Raw genomic sequence first — 26,794 nt, forward strand, 5'->3', positions numbered from 1 at the left:
GGCTAGAGACACTCGAGATGTGGTGGTGATCTCTGGAGGGAAAGCAGGAAGGCTTCAGGTCTCTTTTAGACTGGAAGAGAAGGGCCTCATCTGCAGTTTATTATACTCTGAGGGTCTGGAAATCCTTTAGGTGAGGTGCTTTTCCATCAAAAAGCCAGATGCTAAGGCAGCAGGTGGAGTTACAGCCCTATCACCCCAGGCAGCAGCCAGAAAAAATGGGTCAGGTAAACTTACCTACTCCAAATAAAAGAGCACGGGCAGAATGCTTCCTCTTAGCCAGTGGTTTCCAAACTTGAATGTAAATCAAAATCACCTGAGGGCTTATTAAGCCACATTGCTGATGCATTTCTGACTCAGTGGGTCTGGGCCCACCTTCCTAGCAAGCCACCAGGTGATGCTGATAAACTGCTGGTCAGGGACTCATGTTGAAAACCACAGCTCCAGATCACATAGACATCTGTACCAAAGAAGCGACGAGGGCACAGACAAATTCCATTATAATAGCCATCTTTATTTGTAAAAATCCAGATATAAAATGTATTCTTTCAGTCTTTCCGGGTGTTCCTTTTTTACAAAAACAAAAAGGCACATAAAAACCTTCCCCGATGTCATTTCCACAGATGGATGGTTTTCAGGCAGCCCTCCCCCCTCCCCCCATAGAGCTACATGCTTCATTCCAGGACGTCTCGCTTCCCCACATGCTGCGGTGCTTTCCTACCAGGGTAGAGTTCCAAACTCCAAGACTGAAGTACACAAAGAGGGGGTGGGTGACGGATGCAGAGTGTGTGGCCTGATGCTCCACGGCGTGCAGGACGGGGGGCTAGTAGTAGGTTTCCTTCTCCACCCAGCCTGTGGGTGGCAAAGAGACAGACAAGACACACTACAGTGACTCTTCCTCGCTCCAGCATTACAGAGGGAAACAGGGATGAAAACCAACCGGAGGATGATGGGGGTCGGGTGTATTAAAATCCAAACATGGGACCTCAACTGTACTTATTTAAATGTTTTTAGGAATACCAAGTTACCTGGAAAGATGGTTTAGATTTCTGACAAGTTTTCACTAAATCATACTTGGTTTGTATTTTAAAGTCTAAAACATGACAACCAGTCCTCAAACTGTAACTGAGATCTACATTCTGAAGATGTGACTATGGTCAGTTTGCTGGTCCAATCACCTTAGCTAATCAGACTGACCACTGAGGGAGCCCAGACACCTTGAGGGAAACAAAAAACCAATAGAACTATAGCCCCTCCCGCTCCTCCTCCAACCAAAGTCAGAATGCCCATAATTACCGCCAGGGCGTCGCCTGATGATGAGTTTTCTGACTTCGTCATATACGAAGATGAGAAGAGAGTAGGGGAAGGCACAGAACCACCAGGTAGGTCTGGAAATAGAATAAGGTACCAATTCATATGCACATGAACACAGTTCAAATAAAGAAAGAGAAATTGCACGTCACCAGTGACAACGAAATAATCAGCCTGAAAGGAGAAGCCAAGTACAGTCACAGTTAACTACTGAGTCATTAACGGAACAAATAAAAATGTCTTAAAACAGATTGCTGCTCCATGTGCCCAGGGCCTAGAGACGCAGAGGAAATCAGTCTGCAGACTTTGTAATGGAATCCCTACTCATCTTCAGTTTGGATTTCATAAGACTTGGTTCATAGGATGAGCAGAGTACATTTTCTGTTAACCATCCCAGAGCAACTGAACATTTTCTTTCTTTCATTTCTAAAGTGTTTAAGAAGCTTTTAAGACCATCTGCCTAATATCCCAGCATTTGAAGATAAAGACCTGCCAGTGTGGGTCAAAACCAGTTTATGCATTCCCCAAATTTGATCTCTGACAACAGCATTTGGGATATGCAGCTCTGCGTTCTGAGTCCTGGTCCTGGGGACTGAAAAAAGCTGAGCCCAAAGACTTCCAAGGGGCCTGGAGGATGAGCCACACAGTCTCTAGCCTGCTGACAGGCTCCAGGCAGCCTCTGTGATCACCAGCTCCCTGCTATGGTGTGAGAAAGGCTGTCCCTGGGCAGGACTCCAGTGGTCTCCTCTTCTTCCTGTGTGTCTGACAAGGCAGCTAAGAGAGATGATCTCATCTGACTCAGTCACCTAATAACTGAACCACCTTCCAAAATTGGGCAGAACCTGTCAAAACAATCTCTTTGGTGGTGGCAGAAAAACCATGGAAGGATCCAGAAGATGGAAATGCCCCCTTTTCAGTGTAATTTTCCATCAGCCTTTTTTGGAAAGCTCTGTGACCTCTCCCCCAGCCCCATCTTGATACATAATGGCCCAAGCTGACAGAATTCAATTTGGAGACGGCTGGCCCCTGCTGTACACCAGCTTTGTGTAGGGAGCTGGGGATGCACAGAGAAGAAAGACACTGTGGCCCATGCCTTCTAGATTAAAACCTAGCAGGGAGGTGAAATGACAAGCAACAAGTAATGCCAGAGAAGAGGTGCAAGTGCACAGGCCCTGGAGGGACCAGCTCCAAGGAAACCGGCCCTGAAGGGACTATCAGGATTGGCAGGGTAAGAGGGAACAGAAGGAGGGATGTGGGGAGGAAGGATCTTACCAAACACAAAGGCAGAGGAAGAAAGCCAAATTCACCTAATATGAGATTGGACGGCTAAGGGGTACAAGATAAAGCTATAAAGACAGGTTGGGACAATGAGACTGACTGGATGCCAGTCTCATCTTGCACCACAGATGATGTCTGCACATACCCCACAGGAAGTGAATGAGGCTGATGGGTTTTGGTTACTTTAGGGATAAGATGAGCTGAAGGAAGTGCTGGCAACAGGGGATTGAGAGATGGTCCAGACGGGTCTGAGGAAGGATGAGGACAGCAGGAACTCAAAGGAGACTAATGCTTTAAATCAAAAGCTTCGAAGGAACTTGTAAATGGGTCCCACAATCCGTGGCTTTGCACGTTTTAATCAAGTTGCAGTTGCTTAACCTCAACCAGGTATCAGTTACCAGGTATCACCAAACATACTCAATGTTGCAAAAAGCTAATGGAGTTTGTGATAAACCCTCTATCTGAAAATTCAAGTTTATCTGAAATGCAGAGTCATTCACTGTGTTTAAGGCCAAAGACTGGCAGTATGCTTCCTTTGATCAACTCTACCCATGACTGATTATAAGGTAAAAGGGACCTCAGATGTGTTCCTCCAACTTTCTTTCTTTGAGAACAGAGGATTCAGAGTCCCAGAAAGGTGGATGACTTGTAATGGGACAGTGACTAAGCAAGCAAATCAATATTTGAGCCCTGGGCACCTAAGCTCCAGCATACCCCCAGTTGGCCTCTAAAGACAACTGGACTACAGCTGTGGCAGACCTGAGTGCTCAATGCAGTTCGCTGTCGAGCAATTCCATGGAGCTAGAGCCTGTGTGGCTTTATCTTATCTTGGGCCAAATCCTAAGCACTAGCTGCTATCATGGAAGCCTCAGGATTTGTTAGTCTGATTTACTGACATGTCAAGCTTTCCCAGTTTTCCGACCCATAGGAATTTTTGTACATACCACTCAAAATTCTGAAAATAACAGCTATTACCACAAGTAATGGGGGAAAAGCCACACATACTATTTCATACTTTTTGGAGCTACAAGAGGATCAACTTACTTGAGGGGATACATCCTAAGAGCAACACCCATTCCAGGGCAGTAGGAAAGGAAAGCAGCCAGGGCCGTCTCTTCAAAGAGGCCAAATATCAAGATCTTGTTCCTAAAATCAAAGTGGGGGAGAAAAAGCTTAAAAGATGCAAATAAAGGTTTATCTTCTAATGCTATGCATTAAAATGGCAGATCAACATCTTTATGTATTAGCTGTACTCGAAAACTTGAAGGTGAGATGAAAAAACTAGAAAATTACATTTCTTGCTTCCTAAATTTGCTCTATAAACTAGAGATTCCAGAAACCTGGCTATATGTGTCACATGTTTAGTTTTTGGCAAAGGGTTTACAAATCACCAGTCCCCTTCTTTGAGCCAAGGCCTTGACATGTCCTTCATTACTTACTTCATTCCCTGCTGGAAGACCGAATTCCTCCTGGTCTTACAGATGACCAAGTCGGCCCACTGCACCACCACAATACTGACGAAGAAGGCTGTGTGGCAGGTGAACTCCACGATTTTCCTCTGCTCATAGGTCTGAAATGCAGAAGACAGAAGATGAGCTCTGGCTCTTCACCTGCATGGCTGGTGGCAGTGTGGCCTCAGTCTTCTGGGGCTTGAGGAGCTCTGACACTGGTCAGGTCAGAGGCACCCACTCACCCACTGCTGCCCATAGCTGTCTTCCACATCGTTGATCCAGCGGTCATCCCAGTCCACTCGGAGGCCCAACAGGTGAAGTGGGAGGAAGCCGTTCTCAGCCAGAATCACAAAGTAAGTAAAGAAGCCGCCCAGGGCCTGGATCATACCTAAGTTGGAAAAACAACCCCATTACTAGAATGTCACACACAAGGATACCTGTATAGCCTTCAGCTGATTACTGCAGCAGGCCTGGGAGAGCACATATGGAGGAGTGTTTCCCCCTGGTTGATAAAAGCACAGGAAAGAATTGCCTGGTCACTCACAGGCTATGAGGGATGGGATGGAGGACCCCAGGCATACACTTCAATCTCAGGGCCCTCTGCTTTTTGAGTCACTTTTTGGAGCCTACACAAAGACACAAGTGCCTTGCTCTCAAAATACCCACCTGTTACTTGACCAGCTGCTTCTAAGGGCATGACCTTTAGGGGAAATCCACTTCCCTACTTTTTAATCTCTGACAAATGATAACTTCTTTTCCATCTTTCAAAATTCCTACATGCTGCCATTTTTCTAGCCACTGTGGCACTTTCTGATTCTCCTCCACACCTTCAGGACCCTCCTCCCCTGGCATCCAATTTAACCACGCTGCTCCAAGTTCCTCAGGGCAGGGTTTCATCCTAAACCACCAGAGACCTTGTCTTCGTTCCTCTCAAAAGTAGGCCTCCTTGGAGAACGTCAGGATGGGCCACCAGCCAATTACTTTGTTGCCAACAACTGTCTAATGAATCTTTGCCATAATTTCCACAATGTTCTAATCTGTTCTGCTTTATCCAAGTGTTCACAGTTATGTGACCCATTAATCCAGGAGAACAAGACATCCATGGCGGCCTCGCCAGGTTCTCTTGAAGGAAGCCTAGGCAGAGGATTTAAAAACAAATGGCATGCTGATTGCCCACCACCTAGACCACCTGTTAGCTAGTCATGCTGCACTGCGGGGACAGAAGTCCAGTGTGAGGTGGATGGAGGATCAACCTTTGGTGGTGACCTACCAGCCAAACTCTCAAACACATATACTTTCTCCAATGCCTAACTCCATCCAAGTGAGTGACAGATAAGTGTGTATCTCCAGGGAAAGCAGCCTGTGCGTAAGTACACACAATTCCTCAGAACCATGCCTCGTGTTCTGCAAGGCTCAGTGAGGAAGGACATCCTCATTTCTCAGGCAGAGTTGAGCCCAGTTCCAAGGTGCTCAGTATAGAAAACCAGTTTCCACAAAAGGTAACTGGGCAAACAGCAACAGACATATTCTCACATGGAAGAGAGTTCAGAGAAACTCCACAGGCTCACCCTGTTAGGGCTCATCCTAGACCTGAAAGTCGCCCTGGATTTGCAGTCTCTGAAATCAACCTCAACCTGAGGTGGACACCATTACCTCAGATGCCTTAGATGTGCCAGCTTCCCACTCCAGGCTGCAGCTTACCAATCTGCCCATAGGCCATGCTGATCAGCCGCTCATTCACAAGTTTGTCTGTTTTGGGATTTCTGGGCTGTCTCTTCATGATGTCACTCTCAGCCTGCTCATAAGCCAGGGAGATGGCAGGAACCTGGGAAGGGGTGGGGAGAAGGAATTTAGTTACTGAAAATAAGGAAGCTAATATTGTGAACCTTTTGCTATAAAATTCTTGCCCTCCCATTTAAAAATCTTTTAGGTGAAGTATACAAAAATAAAGATTCCCATCTGATAAACAAATGTTAACTGCTGCCTTGAAGAATGGTAATACTGATTCTGTGATGCTGGGATTGGGACACACACTGGATATTGGTCCTGAGAATTTGTTTTCCCAACGCCAGCCTCATGGATTTCGGGAGCACAGTGCCAGTGAATGAAGACACAGCTCACATCTCACTACTGTCGATCTGTGGCGGTTGTGACACTCACCATGTCAGTGCCCAAGTCAATGCAGAGGATGGTGACAGTCCCCAGTGGTAGTGGAATGTTTGCAATAATAAATATCAGGAACGGGGTGATCTCGGGAATGTTACTGGTTAAGGTATAAGCAATGGATTTCTTCAAGTTATCAAAGATTAGACGACCTATGAAAAGCAAGATTTTTTACTGTTAGCTTATGAGACGAGCACACTGGAAACTGAAAATATCCAAGAAGTATACAGAAATGGATGCTAATGGGCAGTATCTGAATAAGATCTTGGTGTACACCTTAAGTCGCTCTCACCTTCCTCTACTCCAGTCACAATTGAGGCAAAGTTGTCATCCAAAAGAATCATGTCAGCAGCTTGCTTGGACACATCTGAGCCAGCAATCCCCATAGCAACCCCAATGTCTGCTTTCTTCAAAGCTGGAGAGTCATTCACACCGTCACCAGTCACAGCCACGATAGCACCCTACCCCAGAAAAGAGAAAATGGGTTAATACCAATCACTTTTTCTAGCGATGGAAATAGTGCGATGCATGCCCCCACTGAGCACTCATTACAGACACTGCTCCTTTCCTATTGAGACTATTTATGAAGCCTGAGAACCGTCACAGGGAATTGACAGGCCCTACACCAAATAACAGAACTGAGAAGTGACAACAAACAGCCCCCAGCATTAACAAGAGCTACTCAAAGTAATGACTCTGGTGGGTGGCACTCCAGAAAATCCCACTCCTGTATGCACGCCCTGTAGTCTGACCACTCACATCTCTATTGCAAATATTAGGACCCTGTATCAGATGACTCCACGGAGGGGTCAGGCTCTGGGACACAGTGGACACCTGGACTTTAAAGTGCTTCTGTCACTGCTAAACCATTAACAAGTCACCCTCTCTATGCCTAGGAGCTTCCTACTGGCCTATTTATACTGAGTCTAATACAGCGAGGTATGCATCCATCACCGTTGCTCTGTTTCCACTGGAACTCCAATCCCTAAAGCCAACAGTGCCCAAAGCAGCCTGATCTTTGTGCTGGCTGACCTGTCTCTGGCAGCCTTCCACAATGATGAGCTTCTGCTGAGGGGAAGTCCTGGCAAACACTATCTCAGTGTGGTACTTCAAAATGTCATCCAGCTGCTCAGAGGTCATGTCCTTTAGATCACTGCCATGTACTACGCAGGCCTTGGCATCCCTAGAATTAGGACAAAAAAAAAAAAAAAAAAAAAAAAGTCATGCATCACATCACCAGCACGTGTCCATCACCTCAAGAGGGGATATTCTTATGCAGATCACTTTGTAAACAAAACAAAGAAGGAATTTTCCCCAGCACGTAAAAGCTATTAAGTGTTCAGTACTTTACAGGTTACAGAGCATTTTCATATATTTTATCTCATTTGAGGCTCATGATGATCTCTAAGGCAGGCCTGTCTGTATTCTTCCTTTCCCTATCTTTATAAGACATGCTGAAATATAACCAAGTTTTAGCTGGGTGTGTGGCTCATGCCTGTAATCCCAGAACTTTGGGAGGCTGAGGTGAGCCGATCACTTGAGGTCAGGAGTTCGAGACCAGCTTGCCAAAATGGTGGTCTAAAAATTCAAAAATTAGCCGGGCGTGGTGGTGGGGGCCTGTAATCCCAGCTACTTGGGAGGCTGAGGCAGGAGAATCACTTGAACTCAGGAGGTAGAGGTTGCAGTGAGCCAAGATCATGACACTGCACTCCAACTGGGGTGACAGAGCGAGACTCCATCAAAGAAAAAAAGAAATATAACCAAGTCTTAGAAAGTGGCAGAACTGATACAAGACCAAACCCTCCTCTAACCCTAACATAGGGTGAAAGGGCCCTAAACCTTAAAACAAAACCAATTTGCTATTATCTATTTTACTTCATTGTCAAATGTTTCCTGTGTTTGCCTGAATGGCCTAAGTAATTGTCCCTTCCTTATTTTATTTTGTTAGTGTGAACGTGGAAAGTGTCAAGATGCTAGGTGCTAGGCAGTAGAGCTCAGTGGTTAACAGCATGAAATCAGAAGCTAGACTACTGAATTTACTGCATGACTTCACCAGTTCTGAGGTACTTCAAAAGCCTCTTGAATCCTTACCTTCCCTGCTCTGCAAATAATAGGTCACCATATCAAGCTCTTAGAACAGTAAATACCATCTAAGTGCTAATTATTATGACTTGCTCTTACTTAAAACCCTCCTTAGGAATGACAAGGTTGCTTTCTGGCAGTGCAGGTACATTTCCTACTCAGAGCAAGCCTAGATGCAAACCATTATAGAACCACGCTGAAGATTTTAAACCATCACTATTTGCTCGTTCACAGCAGACTGTGATTTGAGCTTCCTGCCTTACCTGGGGTTCACCTGGCTGACTGGGATGTTGAGGCGGGCAGCAATGTCTTCTACGGTCTCATTGCCTTCTGAGATGATGCCCACACCTTTGGCAATAGCTTTAGCTGTGATTGGATGGTCTCCTGTGACCATGATGACCTGTAGTAAACAAGACAATGTGTTGAATGCAACTGCCAAGTAAATGACCTTAAAGTCTTACAGCCAGTAGGCAAGAGTAAATCCTAAGGATGATTCGGCTTAGACTATCAAAAGGAAAGGAATGCAAATATAAAACTAATAAACATTGATTAGCCAAAAATATAAACATATATATCCACAGAAAGGAAACACAAAGGCAATACTCAGGTTTTTTATCTTGGTGCACAATCAGTAGCATACACAATGTCTATTTTTCCTTCTACACAGTTACATAAAAATACTTGAAAATTACTAAAACCAGCAAAAAAAAAGGATAAAAATCTGATGCTGGTGGGACTGTGAAGACACCACATGCTACTGGCTAGCATTCTCAAATTGGCACAACTTGGAGGAAAAGCAACATGTGACAAGAATTCAAAATTGTTATTTTTTGATGCAGTGATTATACTTAGAATATACTTTAAAAAGAAGCAGTCAGAATGGTGAGGAAGTAACTTCTACAAAGCTTTTCAGGGCAGGCAGTATTAATCCTGAGAGTAGGCCGGGTGTGGTGGCTCACGCTTATAACCCCAGCACTTTGGGAAGCTGAGGTGGGCAGATCACCTGAGGTCAGGAGTTTAAGACCAGCCTGGCCAACATGGCAAAACCCTATCTTTACTTAAAAATACAAAAATTAGCCGGGCGTGGTGGCGGGTGCCTGTAATCCCAGCTACCTGGGAGGCTGAGGCAGGAGAATTGCTTGACCTGGGAGGTGGAGGTTGCAGTGAGCTGAGATCGCGCTATGACACTCCAGCCTGGGCAATAGAGCAAGACTCTGTCTCAAAAAATAAATAAAATAAAATCCTGAGAGTAAAAAACAGAAACAAATCAAATACCCAGCAACAGGATATTAGTGCACTTGAGTAATATTCAGCTACTTAAAAAAAGACAGATACACAGAGGACACCAAATACTCATTAACAAACAGTTAACTGAAAACACAGAAGATATGCCATTCATTGCATAAGGTACATTAACTTAGAATAATGCAAGTATTTTAAAACTTCAAGTCTTTTGCTGTTTTTACTTTGCTTACATTTCTTTTTTAAACAATTGCTTTCCAAAAAATGTTTAATTCCTCGTGAGTTTACACCATCATATTTTAATACTATTTGGTCTTTTCTGGGTGGAAGTAAAGCTTTGGAGATGAGAAATTAATACTCCAGGTGAGATAAAACAGCTGGCCATCTGGACCTCAAAAGGCAATATTCACTGAGTAGGGTGTCCCAAGGCATTAAGAGATGAAGCCAAGGAGGCGCCTGGGCACTACCTTAATTCCAGCACTTCGACATTTGCCCACGGCATCAGGAACGGCCGCCCGTGGAGGGTCAATCATGGAGATGAGCCCAACAAAGCACAGATTATCGATAGGGAAATTCACATCGTCAGTGTCAAACTGGAACCCTTCAGGAAACTGTTCATCTGGCAGAAAGAGGTGGCAGAAACCTGCGAGGAGGACAGGAGCCTTTGAAAATTTCAGTGATGCCGGGCAGTAAGGACAACAGCAGCCTATTCAGCCCACCTACCTTTCTGTGGAGTGTTTACTTTGGAAAATTTTTAAAGTCTATATTTTTATAACAGAGTGAGGTTTTGTTTAACATTTATGAACGATAGAGTCACTGAAAGAAAAAAAAGCATTCGAAAGACAGAATCCATCACACCAGGCCTCAAAGGAATTGGAAATTGTTTAATGTGGAGAAGACTGAATTGATAACACTAATTTTGAGCACCAGGATATTAGGGTTCTAGACTTGCCCACTGATGATGACATTAAGTTATTTGGATTTGGCAAATCATGGAATTATCTGCCTCAGCTGCCTTCTCTGGAAACATCAAGGCCATACCTCTGCTCTCTTGTTCATTTAACTGAAACATATTACTGAGCACCAATGTGGGACATCATGCTAGCTACTTTTGAGGATAAGTACAGATCAGATGCATTCTGCCGAGGGGGTTTATCATCTAGTATAGTAAATGCAAGAATCAAGATAATGTAAGACATTCTTTTCAATATTGTATGATGTTACAATAATCTTTAATGTGCCATGTGGACTCAAAGAAGAGAGACTGCTTCCACTTTGGGGTGGTGGAGGTAGGGAAGTGAAAAATACTTAAGAGAAGATAGCAATCCTTCGGTTGGATAGACACATAAGAAAGATACCATGAGTTAGATTTACCCAAGTTAAGAAGAATAGGAAGCATTATATAAATAATGAATGTAGTATCTGTCAACCTACAAAGTATTATAAATGCCACTTTCCCAAATACATTAGACGATGGGTAAAGTGAACTTCTCAGCCTCAGTAGCTGTCAGGGTAGAAAAAAATAGGTAGCATCTTAGACTAAAAGTTTACTGTTAGTCTAGTTTCTGAGCTGAGCATATAAGTGCTCATGTAAATTCACACCCATTCCAAGGCAGTCAGGAAATAGTATGTCTAACTTAGACACGCTAAGAGTTAATTAACTTTAATTTAATTAGGCTTATTAGTCATGTCCATAGCAACAAAGGTTAGAGAAGAAAGATCTTCTTCCACCATTTTTTTTTTTAAAACAAACAGGACTAGCATGAGACCAAAGGTCTAAGTACAAGTCAGAAGCAAACCATCAGGACGTTGTTTCTCACAGCCCAATACGCTGAACATTTCTCCAGCACTTATTGTTTTCAAAATAATAGGGGGCAAAAAAACCAATAGGAGGATTGCCCCTAAAAGATGTAGAGGAAGGTCAACAAGACGTAGAGGTTCATAGGATCACTTGTTAACTGTCTACCAGACTAGGTTACTGGATAGAAATGTGCCCAGGCACTCTGTTACCAGGTTATCTGCATACCTAGGACTCGTTCTCCGAGGCCCCCCAGCTCCAAATAGGCGTTCTGAAAGGCGTCTTTCAGCTCCTCATCCAGGGGCTGCTCCTTGCCGTGGAGGAGGATAGAGCTGCAACGGTCTAGGATCCTTTCTGGGGCGCCCTTCATCACCAACAGGTGTCGGGGCTCCGACGTGTTGGGGTTCTTATGAATGGACAACTGTGAAGGATTGTTGAGATATAAACATTGGATGGTTGGATGTGTGGCAGTCCATGGTGGAAAACAAAGCTTCACTTACTATTTAGTATTTGCTATAAAAGACCCAAGATCCCCTCTTTCTGAACTCTGAAGTATGTTATACCTGTAACATACTTTGAATGCTACAGGAAAAAAAAAATGAGCACTATGATGTATTCATAAATTCCTGACACTCGTTCACATTAAAAAAGAACATACAAAATTTCAGAACACAGGGACTGGGGAACACTTGTGCACACACACCTCCAGCCCCCTCCCCACATGCCCACACCCACCCCAAACCACAAGTATTCAAAAGGGCTCAACAGTGTTTTGCAAGAGGCTTCATTTATCCTGATGATATTCAACTAAATTATGACATTCTACAGTAATCAAGGGCAAAATTTAAAGCTAAAGCTTATAAAACTCCAAAGGGAGAATATTTCCTCAACTTGCTCATGTACCTCCCCCTCTTTGTCCCCCAGCTTGCCCTCGCCCTCCGTGTACCCATCGATCTTCAGACCTGGTACTTGTTGGTGGAGTTGAAGGGTATCTCGACGATTTTGGCGTATCTTTCTCTCATCTCCTTCACGGAACCACAGCACAGCTCTATGCACTTTAAGAGTGCTGACTCAGAGGCATCTCCTGCAACTGCCCGCTGTGAACAGAGACATCATCTGTAAATTATCTCCAAAAAATTTCACTGAGGCATCACTAAAAAACAGGAAAAATAACAAGACACATTCCAATCTTGTCAGAGGTAGCAGAGGACGGGCAAGAAGGAAGCAGTGGTGTTAAGTGGGACAGGCGTCCCTCTAGCCCAGACCACTGCTGTTCACAGTGCTTCAGACTCAAACCCCAACGTCCTTCCCCGCCCCACAGCAGCTTCTAGTGAAAGAAGGGTGTGGGAAGGTGTCACCTTCCCTAGAAGAGGTATAACACACCCTTCCAACCTACTGCAGTCTATTTCTATCTTCCCCTGGCCTACTGAAAAGTCTCAAAGCCAATGCTATTCCCAACTACCTATTTCTGGTGACTTATCTGAAAATACCAAGTGAGAAACTAAACATTTATAGCACCTTTCATTACTGTAGAATTCATACGAAAATGCTTAAGGTCTCAGGACTGGGGACAAACTGCCTGTGTCAAGGGCAAAGTAGAAGACTGTACATTATAATCATAACTGCGCGAAATTAACTGGGCCTGAAGGATGTGAACTGAAAGCTATTACCAACTCCAACAGTAATAAAATCGAACCACGTAACATTTTAGTTAAAGCCCACGCTTCAGTGACACACATATTTTCTGTGATACATGATGACACACTTATATTTTGACATACTGAAAGCATTTTCAGTTGTAAACAACTTTTATATAGGTAAACCTTTTAGAACTTTAACATGTAAGGCTGCATATGCAGATGAACAGATCAATGCTCAGAAGTATAGCAGCTCCACAGAGCAAGAAAGTTGGCTGGGTTTGGAAAGAAACACAAAATAAGTGGGGGACATTTTAAATAAAAGCCAGTTATTTTAATAAAAGCCATTTTTAATAAAAGCAGAATAGGGCTGCTTCCCCCTCCCTGCTTTTTAGTAATAATGCCATCAACATGGCCCAACTCCAGAAATACTTGGAATACAGCTTCTGCTACCTTTCTGGGGTTTTTTAATCAGGAAAGATTTGATACTTGTGGGACCTGATGCTCAGAGCCTAGAACATTTCCACATTGAGGTAAAGAAAAACATGAAACATTTATCTCAAGTTTTATCCCCAAGATAAACAACATTATCCTCAAATCAGCATCAATTCAATGCCAAGAAAATCTCCTTTGCAGAATAAATGAACCCTATCCTCACCACAGAAGCCATCTGAGTTACATCCAAGCCATATTCCCTTTGGCAACTTAGTTTATACCCACAACTACTACAGGCAGCTTCACAGAGAATGTGGGACCCAGAGAGCCTCACATAGCTTTCTTCTCCTACAGGACTTTGTACAATTCACGATCTCTGAGACTGCATCTTCACTTGGGCAGCATAGTAAAATCTCAATCATTTCAAACTGCATCAGAATTCCACAGGCTAAGGCTGGGCTTATTTTGGCCGGGAGCTTATTTTTACATCATTAGTAAACAAGCTAAGAACCAATAAGATAAGATAAGCTGAGCTATTTCAGGAAAATAAATGGCTTAAAGGATTTACTGGAATCTACTGTATCCTAATATGCAAATACGATTATGGAGTCACTACAGCCCTCAGCTCTCACCATCCACTAGGTTAGGTGATAACATATAAACTCAGAGTAGTAAAAGCAGATGAATTAGGTTTTTCACTAATAAAGACTGTCTTCCGTTTCCTCCCATCCCACTTTGGTCAGATTTTTACTGCATCTTCCCTTTTAAATCAACCTATATGGAGCAGGGGGTCCTATAATACATCAGGATCTACAGGCAACACAATGTAAGTTACACACAGCAAAGTACTGCACAGACCACTCCAGGTGTTCTACAGTGAACAGTCACACAGACCACAAAGGTAATGTGCTACTTTTAACACTCAAATGGCAGTTCTCATGTGCTGTCTACATCCCTCCAAAAGGCAACCCATTAATTAACTCTTGAGCATACCTTAAGAATAGGTAGGTTCTCCTGGTTAGCCTGAAACACTGCCCTGTTACAAAGACCTGCAATTCTGGACAGAGCAAGCCAGGTAGCTGAAGTCTTGTCAAAAGAGACACCTGATGGAGGCAAGAAAACACAACAGAACAATAATGCATTAACTTCAAAGGCTATGTTCTCAGTTCTCCTATTAAAGTCCCACAGAAATCTGCAGTGATACATCTCATTTCCCAGTTAATGAAACCAATCACATTTTAGGCATTCTTCAATCACGTTTGTAGGGCAATTTAAAGTTTCTACTGACATGCAAAAAATCAATATCCCACACCCTTGACTCTTCACTAAATGAAAGAAAAAAAAAAAAAAAAGCTGCCATGAGCTTAAAAAAAGAAGAAAAAGAAATTTCATGCAATTTCTTAAAAGAAAAAAAACCAAGCGAAGTGAGCAGGTGGCTAAGGTGTGTGGTAACCCTGGCCTTACCACTCTGATTCTCTGTCGTATCAGCTTCATGGATTTGATTGTCAAACCACATGTGGGCCACTGTCATCCGGTTCTGAGTCAGAGTTCCAGTTTTATCCGAGCAGATGGTGGACGTGGACCCCAAGGTCTCCACAGCTTCTAAGTTCTTCACTAAGCAGTTTTTCCTTGCCATGCGTTTGGCAGTAAGTGTCAGACAGACCTAAAAAATATTAGGAAGATTATTACTTCACTCAACCAGGTTGGAATTCTACACAGATTCTTGCTATACCCTAATGTGGAAGAAATTTGTCTAAAATTAAATCTCTCCAACCTTCTTCTGAAGTTTGAAGAAATAATAAGGGGAACCCATACATGAGGCTTCCCCTTCCTTCCAGAAAAGCCATCTATTAAGAAAAACAGTAACAGGATTCTACCATATTCTATCCCCCTACTTGATCCCAAGTTCTTCTCCTTTCTCCACTGCACTGTTCTGGACCACGTGATCATTTAAAAGCAAAATGTATGCTTTGGAGTTATCTTACGTATGAACAAATGCTGAGGTTTTCTCACTGTCAAAACTCACCACGTGATGTGGCTCTCAAGAAAAACTATATCAAACATCCAGAATAAAACATAAGTTGGCAATACCTTAGAATAGGATAGCGGAAGAGTGTAACATTCATGCAAGCTGATCTGAGTCAGGGTGACCATCACCTGCCTCTTACCGTGACAGTGGCCAGCAAACCTTCTGGCACATTGGCTACGATGATACCGATGAGGAAGATGACAGCCTCAAGCCAGGTGTACTCAAGGATGAGAGAAAGGATGAAGAAAGACACACCCAGGAACACAGCCACACCCGTGATGATGTGGATAAAATGTTCAATTTCTGCAGCAATGGGGGTCTGGCCTCCTTCGAGCCCAGAAGCAAGTGTGGCAATTCTTCCCATCACAGTGCGATCCCCAGTGTAGACAACAATACCACGTGCGGTGCCTTAAAAAGAAGGGGAGGGAGAACTGTACCTAATTGTATCTAGCCTGAAGGAAGCCACAGATTTTACACAATTACATAGGATGACTAAAAAAAGAAAAAGAGTTGATAAAAGCACACTTTTTAAGGGCCAGCTCTTTGGTTGTACATGCTGTTTGGCAAAGGGACTTCTCTCCAGTAGCAGGACAGCAGCTCCAACACCCATGCCGGACTGGTGTTGTTGACAGAAGAGGCAGGGTGGGGGTGGAGGGAAGGGAAACTGCCACAAGGTTTCCTGCCAGCTAGGAAGACACCTCTGCTCTGTGCTTGACACAAGTTGTCAGAAATGGAGCCAATAAAACAAGAGATTGTGCCTATGGTTTTGATTTTGTTAATGCCCAAGAGAAATACCACGCCGTGCTCAAAGTGCCCAAAAATGGCCTACCTTCAACACAATTGGTTGAAAAGAAGGCAATGTTCCTCGTCTCCAGGGGGTTTTCATTTGTGAAATCTGGAGACCTAGTCTGGGGTTCTGATTCACCAGTGAGTGAGGAGTTATCCACCTATATGTGGGGAAAAGAAGAAAAATGTCATGTGAATACACCAGCCTTATCATGGGCTAATGTACCCCTCAAATCAAGCTGCCCGAACAGCAGAGCTAGCTATGAGGTTTGTTAAAATAAAAGATCTACCTTGCAGCCATTCGCAGATATGATTCTGAGGTCAGCAGGAATTCGGTCTCCTCCTTTTACTTCCACCAGATCCCCAACCACAACTTCCTCTGCATTTATGCTCATTTTCTCACCATTTCGAATCACAAGGGCTTGCTTTGGAAAGGAAACCATTTACACCATTAGTATACCAACAAAGAGAAGGTAGTGTCCAAAACAAGAAAATAAAATTAAAAATAGTCATAATCCTAATTACCTGAATACAAAATAAAGATATTATTCACTTTTTTATTTACACAAGTTACAAAAGCTTGCTCGCCAGTTTAAGAGATACTGCTGTTACATGGTGTGCCTGTATTCAGAGTTTATATTCAAAAGAAAGGCTACCACTTTTTGGATAGAAGGAAAATAGGTTGGTTTTGGGTGGGGTAGAAGACATCCATCTTTCTGATGAGTCATGTAATACTTGGAAAACCTTAACTTCACACTAATTCACAGGCTGACATGCTTGGGGCTATCAAGTCATCCACTGGGGAAGGAACAAAGCGTCTGGTACCTGAGGGACCATGTTTTTGAAGGATTCCATGATCTTTGAACTTTTAGCTTCTTGATAGTAGGAGAAGCAACCAGTTATGATTACAACGGCTGATAGCACCACACCCAGGTACAGCTGGAAGGGAAAAGACAAGTTAGGGCCCATGGCTCTATACAATAATTAGGGACATTCAATTAATTTTTTGACTGAACAAAAAACAGATTTTTAATAGAGAAACCAAGACTTCAGAAATACAGAGCTCATGTTTTCTTATTTATCCTTCTAAAGACCACACAGGAAGGGTCAGAAATAGAGTCAGTCACACCAACACTTGATCACTAACTGGATGTTTGGAAAGGTTCTAGATGCATCAGTTTCTCCTGCTTTATAAAACAAAGATTGTTTTTCAACCAACTTATGGATTTTGAAGAATGACCACCAAGCATTTCTGGACAGGTGGATGTGCCAACATGAAAAGCTGTGCTCTGCCATCCAGTGGGTGGCGGCTGGGGCCTGAGCAGAGCTGCCTGCTCACAGCAGCACATGCAGGTGGGCATCCCACTTGTAAGAGCATCTACAACGTGGGTGGTAGAGACAGGAAGTGGAAACCAAGAAGAATGGATGAGCCTTGAAGGCAACAGCTGTTCATAACCATTAAGTAATGAGTGGTAATTGAGAATAAGTGGGAGACAAAGACGGAGAAGATATCTGATGTGTACTACAAATCCATATGCTGAATTACAGAACTCACATTATCGTTTTGAGGTTCCTCTTCTGTAGCAGCTTGGATGCTATAAGCCAAGAAACAAAGAATCGCTCCAATCCACAGTAACATTGAGAACCCACCAAAGAGCTGCCGACAAAACTTGATCCATTCAGGAGTAGTGGGAGGGGGAGTGAGGGCGTTGGGACCATCTCGGGCCAGGATCTCAGCTGCACGAGCAGATGTTAATCCCTGAGAAGCAGTGGAATATAAATAAGGCAAACTGTACCAGCACTTACAAGCCAATATACCTACCTGGTAGCTGGACAGCTGCAATAAGGATTTAAGGAAGAAACAAAATGTCCCAAGCTAGAGAGCCAAGGTAAAACCTAGCAAATTCCTTCAGGAATAATTCTGCTGATGAGCCAGCCCCCACAGGGTTCAGGCAAACAATATGCCCAAGGAACCCATAACACCCAGATTAAAACTCTTTAAATTGATCCATCAATAAATTTGAATTCAGCCTGGTTTCTTCTAAGTTTTAGATCAAGGGATTAATGCCAAATTGCATTTCTGCCAAAAAGGTATCTATTTTCACAAATCCATTCAGTTTTGCAAATTAAGAGCTTTGGGTTTTCTGTGTATTGATTTTGTCGGGAGGGGAAAAAAACCCCTCTACAAACATCAAAGAAGAAAAAAACTTCCTGTAGAAATCTTTTGGGTTAACAGCCAAGTTTTAAATATACAGCTTGATTCTTTGCTTGTCTGGCAGGGAAGAAGGGCTCACCTCCATGTGCATTTTAGCCAACTCCCAATAAATCTGTTGACTGAAAAGTACTCACCGGAAAAAACCACTCTACTAAAGCCTGCTATTTTTCTAATGGGCCTTAAACCCAAGATTCACTGACAGCAGGCAATTACATATAAGCTCTCATTAAGAGGAAAATATGATCACTTTTACACTCTCAAAATAACAAGTCAAAAAAAAATAAAATATTTTTGTCTAAAGTATCTATTTATCTGTATTTTGTGCTCATGTTACCAAACATTTGAGTGCTATCTACATGCCAGGAACTGAATTCAGTGCTTTAATTAACTTGTTTAATTCTCATGACAATCTTTTTTAGGCATTATTAACCTTATTTTACAAGTAAGGACATAAACCCACAGCATTTGAGTAATGGGCATAGGTTGGAGAGAGCACACTTCATTAAGACTCTAATAAAAACTTAAGTGAGATGTGAAGTGGCTAGAGACTGCCTGGCACACAGTGAGCACAGTCACTGTTGGCATGTTGTTCTGAGTTGAGTCGAGGCCTCCTCTTGGAGCTTAAAGTGCTTGTGTCAAGAAAAACGCTCTTAAACCACGTTCTTCTCTCCTTTTTTTTTCTTTTTTTGAGACGGAGTTTCACTCTTGTTGTCCAGGCTGGAGTGCAATGGCACAACCTTGGCTCACTGCAACCTCCACCTCCCAGGTTTAAGCAGTTCTCCTGCCTCAGCCTCCCGAGTAGCTGGGATTACAGGCATGCACCACCACGCCTGGCTAATTTTGTATTTTTAGTAGAGACGGGGTTTCTCCATGTTGGTCAGGCTGGTCTCGAACTCCTGACCTCAGGTGATCCACCAGCCTCAGCCTCCCAAAGTGCTGAGATTACAGGCATGAGCCACCGCACCTGGCCTCTTCTCTACTCTTACACCACAACAATCAACACAGAAGATGACTTCTGTGAGCAAAGGTGTGGCGGTTTCTCCCCACCACCAAGGTTTCCTCCAATTCAATTCCAACACTATCTACCTGGAAAATCAGAAAAGTGGAACAAGATTAGAGTCCTGCCTTGTGACAGGTGAGAAGGAGGGCAGGAGAGAGATTCTGTTTCTTAAAGCCTGCCACTGAGGTCTAACACACCCAACATTATAACAAAAGACTGTAATAAGGGCTATGGGAGTTATGAACCAGGAACTGTGGACAAAAACCAATATATATCAGAATACCACAGTACCCATGGCTCTTGATGCCTTACTGAAAAAATGCTACATATTGGCTTGCTATTCAAGTTATTCCCAGACATTTCAGTGATTATCTGGAAACAAGACATCCCTAGACTATTTACTTTTATAACATTTGTTATACATTTAATATCAAAATCCTCTACATAACAAGGATACACAACGCCTATTTTATGAAAAGGTTTCTTTAATTTTTGTACAAAACAATTTCCAAATAAATGATAGAATAACTAAACAAATGATAGTATAACCATAACACACTGCAATGGGCTAGCTGGGAAAAGTGCAAAAATGTGAAGTGTTGAAGATTCAACTAGGTGAAAGATTCAACTCAATTTAACAAATGTAGAAAAATAAAGGGAAAATTTATCATCAAAAGGTCAAGGCATAAGCATGGCTTTGAAGCCAACTGTAAGTTCTGGTGTTCCCACTTACCGGCTCTCAACTACTATAAAATAGGGAAAAGAAAATAACATCTACTTTCAAAAAGTTTCAGGGAAAAGAAACGGTAGCATATAAAAGCCCAAATTCTGTGCATGTCACATGGTAGATACGCAGATGGTGTGTGTCATTTTCTTACTAGAGCCCCTGAGGTTAGACCTGTATGTAATACAGGGGAAAATATAATACGGAAAACTAGGATTTTGTACAACAGCTTTCAAACTAGAACATACCCGGCTCAAGTCTGTTCCATATTTACGATGAAGTTCATCAAGGCTAAGTTTATGATCATCCTAAGGGAAAACAGAAACAAAGAATAGTTAAACAGTGCAGTATAAAAAAATGACAGAAAAAATAGCATTATTCATTACTATCATTAAGCTTATTAAACAAAGTGCAGATGTTTTCTTCAGTGCAGAAGTTGGTACACTTTTCACCATCGCTTTGTGGCTTCGCAACCACACAGCTATCATTGACAGCTCTTCACTGGAGAATGGCTAAAGCTGAGTGACGGTGGCCCATTACTATTTGCCATAACACTTCAGAGAAACCCAGCAGCTCTCAGGGATCTAGTAAAACCTTATCTGCCTTCTCTGATGATCAGGTCAGTTCTAGACAGGTTAAGTCTATGGAAGCTTCCATCGCCTGGAGAGGCTGAATTTCCCAATGTTTGATATAATACAGAGAAAAGCAAAGACTCATGATATCAACCTAAGTTCATTCTGTTATCTCTGGTTATGCCAGAGTGACTGAATAACTTTTCCTACCCTCTAACAGCTTTTAAAAAGTATATGTTCAATATTAACCTCTACGACTAGATGAGATCTGTACAGCTGCTATGATCTCTTTTAATATATAGCAGTTCTTTGAAGAATACAGTGAGGCCTGGGGGATTAAAAATCATGGATTTTTAATAAGGATGGAATACAATATTCCTCCTAGTACTTACCATAGAAACTTCTTTCTTCAGTTCATCCATGTCCCTGTCTTTTTTGCCCTTTTTGCCCTTTTTATCACCTTGTTCTGAAACAGCTGCAGGCTCATACTTATCACGTCCAACCTGTAGGAGAATGTGGGAAAAGTGAGGCTATGAATTATGAACCTCATCTGAAACTGAAAATTCTGGAGCAGGGGATTTTGGTAGTTTTTAAGGTAGTCATAATTTGGAATAGTCATTAAGATAATAGTCACGAAAACGTATACCCATATACTGTCTACTACATAAGCAAAGCAATCTACTATTAATACATTGGCTCAAGATACATTCTCTCCATCCAAGAGCATTAAGAACACTTCTGAAGCTACCGGTAGGCTTCAGAATGGCCCTGCCAGTGCCACTTCCTTTTGGGGTTAATGAGATTTTTGCTATCAAAATCCCTTTTGTGCAGCCTTCCATCTTCCCTACTGAAAGAATGAAACTAACTTTACATTATTAACTTAGAGTGCAATATTGTGCTTATGAGTCCGCATTCTCAATCAGACAGGCTTGAGTTAAAATCCTGGGCTTTACCACTTACCAGCAGTGTATCCTTAGGCAAGTTACTAACTTCTACATTTCAATTTCCTCTTCCACAGCATGGAGATAAAGAATAGTGCCAACCTCATTTCATGTTTTTAAGGATTAAATGATACAATACATCTAAATGCTAGTACTTTTATATTGTTTATATTCTTTGCTTTGCAAAGACATTATTACATATCAAATTTAAATATCTTTAGTGCTCACATAAGAACACTGACCTTTACCAGCTTCCCATATTAAAAAGTCAGCCTAAGACTCCTTAAAATTCTTTGCATAAGAGATAAAAAAGGGAGCGCCCAGCCCATTCTGTAGCCTGAAAATAAAACCTCCAAAATGAAAGTCTCTGGAAATGTTTTGACATAAGCAGGATGTAGGAAAAGCGTGTGCATTATCACATAATTCACAGGATCCACCTACGCCTCTCGAAAACTGGAACAATTTTTAAAGAAAATGTTGATTCTATAGTTTAAATTTAGATTGTTCCACTCCCCCACCCCTGTTGAAAAATCCTTGAGCTTATCTACACAAAGCCTGAACTTGGTGCTCCAAAGCTTAGCGGAGCAGAAGAGGCCCTTGTTCCAGACACCTCCCCCTGAAGCAGCCTCCCACAACTACAACTTAAGGCCAAAAAGTAGACATTAGCAATTTTCTTAAAATGCATGACATATGGTGCTATTACTATTATTTTGTGGTTCTCCTTTACTGGTTTCTAACTTTCCTAAGTGCATTACCAGCTACTAAAGCAATAATTAGGAACTCGTGTCCAGATTATAATTTTATTGTGCTGAAATGAAAAAGGAAAATCAAAACGTATATGTGTGTTTCAGTCATAACTAATACAGTTGCAAATAAAATACAGTGTTCGCTTAAATTTAAAAATATCCTCTTAAGACTCCAAGGAGAAATCCTTCTCCAAATTCACTGGAGTGGCCCACATGTAGAGACACATTATTTACCTTTTTAACTTCTGTGGTCACGTGTACAGCACTACTTGCCTAATAACTTCTTCCAACTGGGTGGGTTCTTTAGTTTCTATCTTATCTATTAATGAAGCAGGTCTAAAGATAGTCAACATTCTTGACATTCTCTCCATTATGGAGCAACCACATTTGTTGGTGCCTCTTTCGGTACAGCTCTTCGTGCCAGAGTTTAAATGAAAAATAGTAACACATACAAATGGACAAATAAAACAAAAAGGAAAAGGCAGGTCATCTACCAGAAAGGAACCACAGCTAAAGTGGTATTGCCTTCATACCTTTAATGAGAAAGCACAACACTTAAAAAACATTTTAAAGACACTGACTAAGGATCTCTAAAAGATTTATGTGATCACTTTGTATTAATTTTCTTTTTTTTTTGGGATGGAGTCTCACTCTGTCGCCCAGGCTGGAGTGCAGTGGTGCAATCTAAGCTCACTGCAACCTCCGCCCAAGGGTTCAAGCAATTCCCTGCTTCAGCCTCCTGAGTAGCTGGGATTATAGGTGCTCGCCACCACGCCCGGCTAATTTTTGTATTTTTAGTAGAGACAGGGTTTCACCATCTTGGCCAGGCTGGTCTTGAACTCCTGACCTCGTGATCCACCCGCCTTGGTCTCCCAAAATGCTGGGATTACAGGTGTGAGCCACCGTGCCCAGCCTGTATTGATTTTTAAAATACAGCTCACAGATTCTCTCTGAGCAAGTTGGATATCATTGAAATATATTTCAATAAATGAAATAGTTATAGCCCCTCAGTTTCATCATCTGCATGCTTTGCTTATTCTCAGACTTCCAATATCTTTCACTCCAGAAGAGGAGAGACGATTACTAGAGCAGCTAGGCTTTGAATACGTTCCAAAGTTTTACCCCCACTTACAAAATAAATGTCTTGCCCATAGCTTCACCACTAACAATGCTAAAGTTAGTTGGGAATCTAGATTCCCTAATAACTCTCCCTTTTCTTTATCCATTCATGCTAGGTAAGGCAAAGTTTTAAATGAGGCCATTTGTGGGTGAGACACATGGTAAGTATTAACAAGTGAAACTGCTTTTTCTTCAAAATTTTAATTTTTTCACTAGGCAATGTGTGTCTAGAAGAACCAGGCAGCTTATACAATTTAGTTCTTCTCCACAAGTAAAATAACAACTTAATATTAACTTATTCTGGTGGGAACCAAATATTACTTAAATCCCTATCAGTCTCAATTACCTCAGTCTCAAAGCTGCAAAATTCAGAGTCAGGGAGTGCACACTGGATGAGATGAACAGTGGCAGAATCAGGTAGGACAATGTTTCCTTATTATTTTTTAAGGCATTAGGGAAAAACAAAGGTCATGGGAAGGGTGAATGATAAATATGGCATTTGCTCGATCAACTACAGTAACCTTCCCTCTCATCTGGGCATTGGGCACACACTTCCCACTTTTTCAATTAGAAAGTTCAGGTCACTGCCCCCCTCCCAGAGGACTGGGAGTGATTAATCCTCACTCTCATCATGTTCCATGTAAGGACAACCCCGCCCCTTTGAGCATCTCTGAGGAAAGGTACAATGGAAACTCAACAGATTACACCATTCTCTAAAGGGCCACTCATAAAAATGAAGTTGGGTTATGGTTTTTTTTTTCCCCTTCCATTCTAATTTAGGAAGTGGAAAGTCACAGCAAGGGCAGGGGCTTACCCACGGTGACACAGCTTAGCACAGCATCATCATTTCATCCTGTGCTTCCCATGGATTCTATCCTCTCAAAGATTAACTAAGCATTTTGCTATGTGATCTGGGTAGAGGGAAAAGGTGCCCAAGACATGAGAAGATAAAATTCTTGACAGGAGGGAACCAAGGTTAAAACATGTAACAAGGTTCACTCACTTAAAAATATGTACCGAATCCTCACAGTCCTCACAATGAGTGAGACATCCCCAAGACTTGCTAGAGCTGAAGATGTTCCTTCCTCTTTTTTGGCAATTAGCCATTTAATGGGGACAGGGTTGGGGATAGATATGACAGACACAGAAATTATCCCAAAATAAGCAGGAGCTTCCATCCCAGAGGTATATTGCTTCAGGTCTGCATAAGCTATAGCCACCACCAAAGGCCTTCATACCCATCCCAAACACCAGCCTCCAACAGGGCAGGATGCGAAGGCTTTCTCAACCTGCATTTTTCCCACCATATCAGCACAATGTCCCGTGGCCAGCAGGGAGCTCAGAATTCTTGAGACTTCTGAAATTCCTGCTGAAAAAGTCTAGAGGGTACTTGGAAGTCCAAGACCCACCATTCCCTCCAGACAGGTCTGCTAACGGTGTTGAGTCTGCCAATTTATTCCAGTGTTGCCACATGCTGGCTACATGACCTTTGCCTGTCAGCCTTAGTTTCCTCATCCCTAAAATGGGAATAACACTTGGTATAACTATTAAAGAACCTAGAGAAGGCATTTTCATAGTCTGATTAGTCAAGAAACCATCAACTCTGAAAAATAAAACACCTTAAAAACTGGACTATTTCCAAAGCTCACAAACAAAAGCTTTTGACAGGCAAGAAGGGCCAGAAGGATGGCAAAAGAAAGTGCCCCAAATGCAGCCCATTTCAGAGTTGCCAAGAAGATTGTAGAAACAACAACTCTGGACATGATTTGGCAAATACCACTTTAGCAGGAAAGTTGTGTGATGGACTCTGACCTTGCTGGTTCCCTAGAGGCTGCCAAGTCTAGGCTACCCTTAATGTAAAAGGTAAGGGGGAGGGGTGCCTTCTCATTTTCCTAGTCGATACATTATTAAATCATCCAACACAATTGTGTATGTAAAAGTATTCTCAAAGCACTACACAAAGGCTATTATTATAACTTGGTCTTAATTAACATATACATTACTGCCATTTTTCGCTTTCTATGAAAATTCTTTTCAAACCTTTGAAGAAAAAACTCCTTTGGCATTATTTTTCATTTGGTCTTATCAGTGACAACTTAAAGAAAATAACAGTCAAGAAATGATCTAGCCCAGTTTATTACATCTCCATTTGCTCCTAAATGACTAAGTAGTTTAGTTTATGTGCAAGGAATTGTCTAGCCAGGGACTGGAGGGCTAAGGGATGGCTGGGGTTGAGGGAGGACACTGCCATAGTACCATGGCTGCTATCCAGCCCCAGCAGCAGCACATCACTGCAGGAGCAGCAGTTCTCTGCAGAGAAGGTGAGCCTGAGGGGCCACCGTGCCTTCATATTCCTTCTCTTGCCCACCCAAATATGCATCCTGGAGAATATAATTTACCAAGGCCAAAGCAGTAGATCCCTTTGTGAGCCCAGTTTAGTATATCCAAACTTGGGCAGCTCATCAGCCAGCAAGGGTCAAAGAACAGCGACAGCTCTAGCCAGCAGGTTCCCTCAACCCAAAAGAATATGACTTAACCTTCCTCCCCAATCTGCCTGCATGTCAATTCTTAATGAGCCTGACAGCCTACCCTACCTGCAGTAGTGTACATCCATGATCATTCAAAAAATAAAAATTCTAAAAGGTGTAAAGAATCAGTGCACTTTAGATATACTTTTGCTTTTACAGTTATTAAGAACAATCAGACAAAAATTTCAGTTTCTTCAATGGAATATTCTACCTCTACATTAGGTGCATGGGTTATGAAGGGTTAAAACTTTCTACTTATTCCTTAACTCCCCCTATTTGCTGACCACCTTACCCTCCTTTTTTTCCATTTTACCAGATTGCTCTGGTTAGAGACAACTGATTAATAATCGGCATATGCGTTATGAGAGGACCAGATCAATTCCCAATAAGTCCTGATCACTCCTCAATTAGTACCCTGAAGCCTAGGCTAGGAAGGAAAATGACTGCCAGGCTGAAGAGGATAAAGGCTGTCCAAGGCCCTAAAGAAATGTCACATGAATTGAAATAATAAAACAAATATGGTGACATGGAAGCATCATGTGGAAGATAAAAGAAACACACAAGAGGATAACCCCAAAGTGCATTAGGGACCTGCCCCTACATGGTAACAGACTAGAAAGAGAAATCACAGCTCACCGATCTACACAGCAAGGCCCACGGAGTCACAAAATCTTACACTGATTATCAGGCTCCCAAACAATACAAGTTCCAAGGACAAAGCACGAGCTACCATGAATCAA

General features: G+C 42.3%; 1 protein-coding gene across 5 annotated transcripts in view; it reads right to left on the reverse strand.

Moving 5' to 3' along the window:
• Positions 1 to 490: 490 nt before the first annotated feature.
• Positions 491 to 26,794, reverse strand: part of ATP1A1 (ATPase Na+/K+ transporting subunit alpha 1) — a 31,887-nt gene continuing 5,583 nt past the window's right edge. For 3 of the 5 annotated variants that reach the window (NM_001133855.1, XM_024242206.3, XM_024242214.2), the window contains 22 exon segments: positions 491 to 849; positions 1,294 to 1,385; positions 3,631 to 3,732; positions 4,026 to 4,156; positions 4,280 to 4,425; positions 5,739 to 5,862; positions 6,198 to 6,352; positions 6,493 to 6,661; positions 7,233 to 7,383; positions 8,546 to 8,682; positions 9,992 to 10,167; positions 11,551 to 11,743; positions 12,285 to 12,419; positions 14,388 to 14,497; positions 14,859 to 15,057; positions 15,563 to 15,831; positions 16,253 to 16,370; positions 16,500 to 16,634; positions 17,035 to 17,148; positions 17,765 to 17,968; positions 20,397 to 20,456; positions 21,113 to 21,223. In NM_001133855.1, coding sequence (NP_001127327.1) covers positions 821 to 849; positions 1,294 to 1,385; positions 3,631 to 3,732; positions 4,026 to 4,156; positions 4,280 to 4,425; positions 5,739 to 5,862; positions 6,198 to 6,352; positions 6,493 to 6,661; positions 7,233 to 7,383; positions 8,546 to 8,682; positions 9,992 to 10,167; positions 11,551 to 11,743; positions 12,285 to 12,419; positions 14,388 to 14,497; positions 14,859 to 15,057; positions 15,563 to 15,831; positions 16,253 to 16,370; positions 16,500 to 16,634; positions 17,035 to 17,148; positions 17,765 to 17,968; positions 20,397 to 20,456; positions 21,113 to 21,142 — 2,979 coding nt within the window. In that variant the 5' untranslated portion in view covers positions 21,143 to 21,223 and the 3' untranslated portion in view covers positions 491 to 820. 5 annotated transcript variants of the gene reach the window in all.

Source organism: Pongo abelii, chromosome 1 (assembly GCF_028885655.2).
Source record: "Pongo abelii isolate AG06213 chromosome 1, NHGRI_mPonAbe1-v2.0_pri, whole genome shotgun sequence".
In the NCBI taxonomy this organism is placed as follows: domain Eukaryota; kingdom Metazoa; phylum Chordata; class Mammalia; order Primates; family Hominidae; genus Pongo; species Pongo abelii.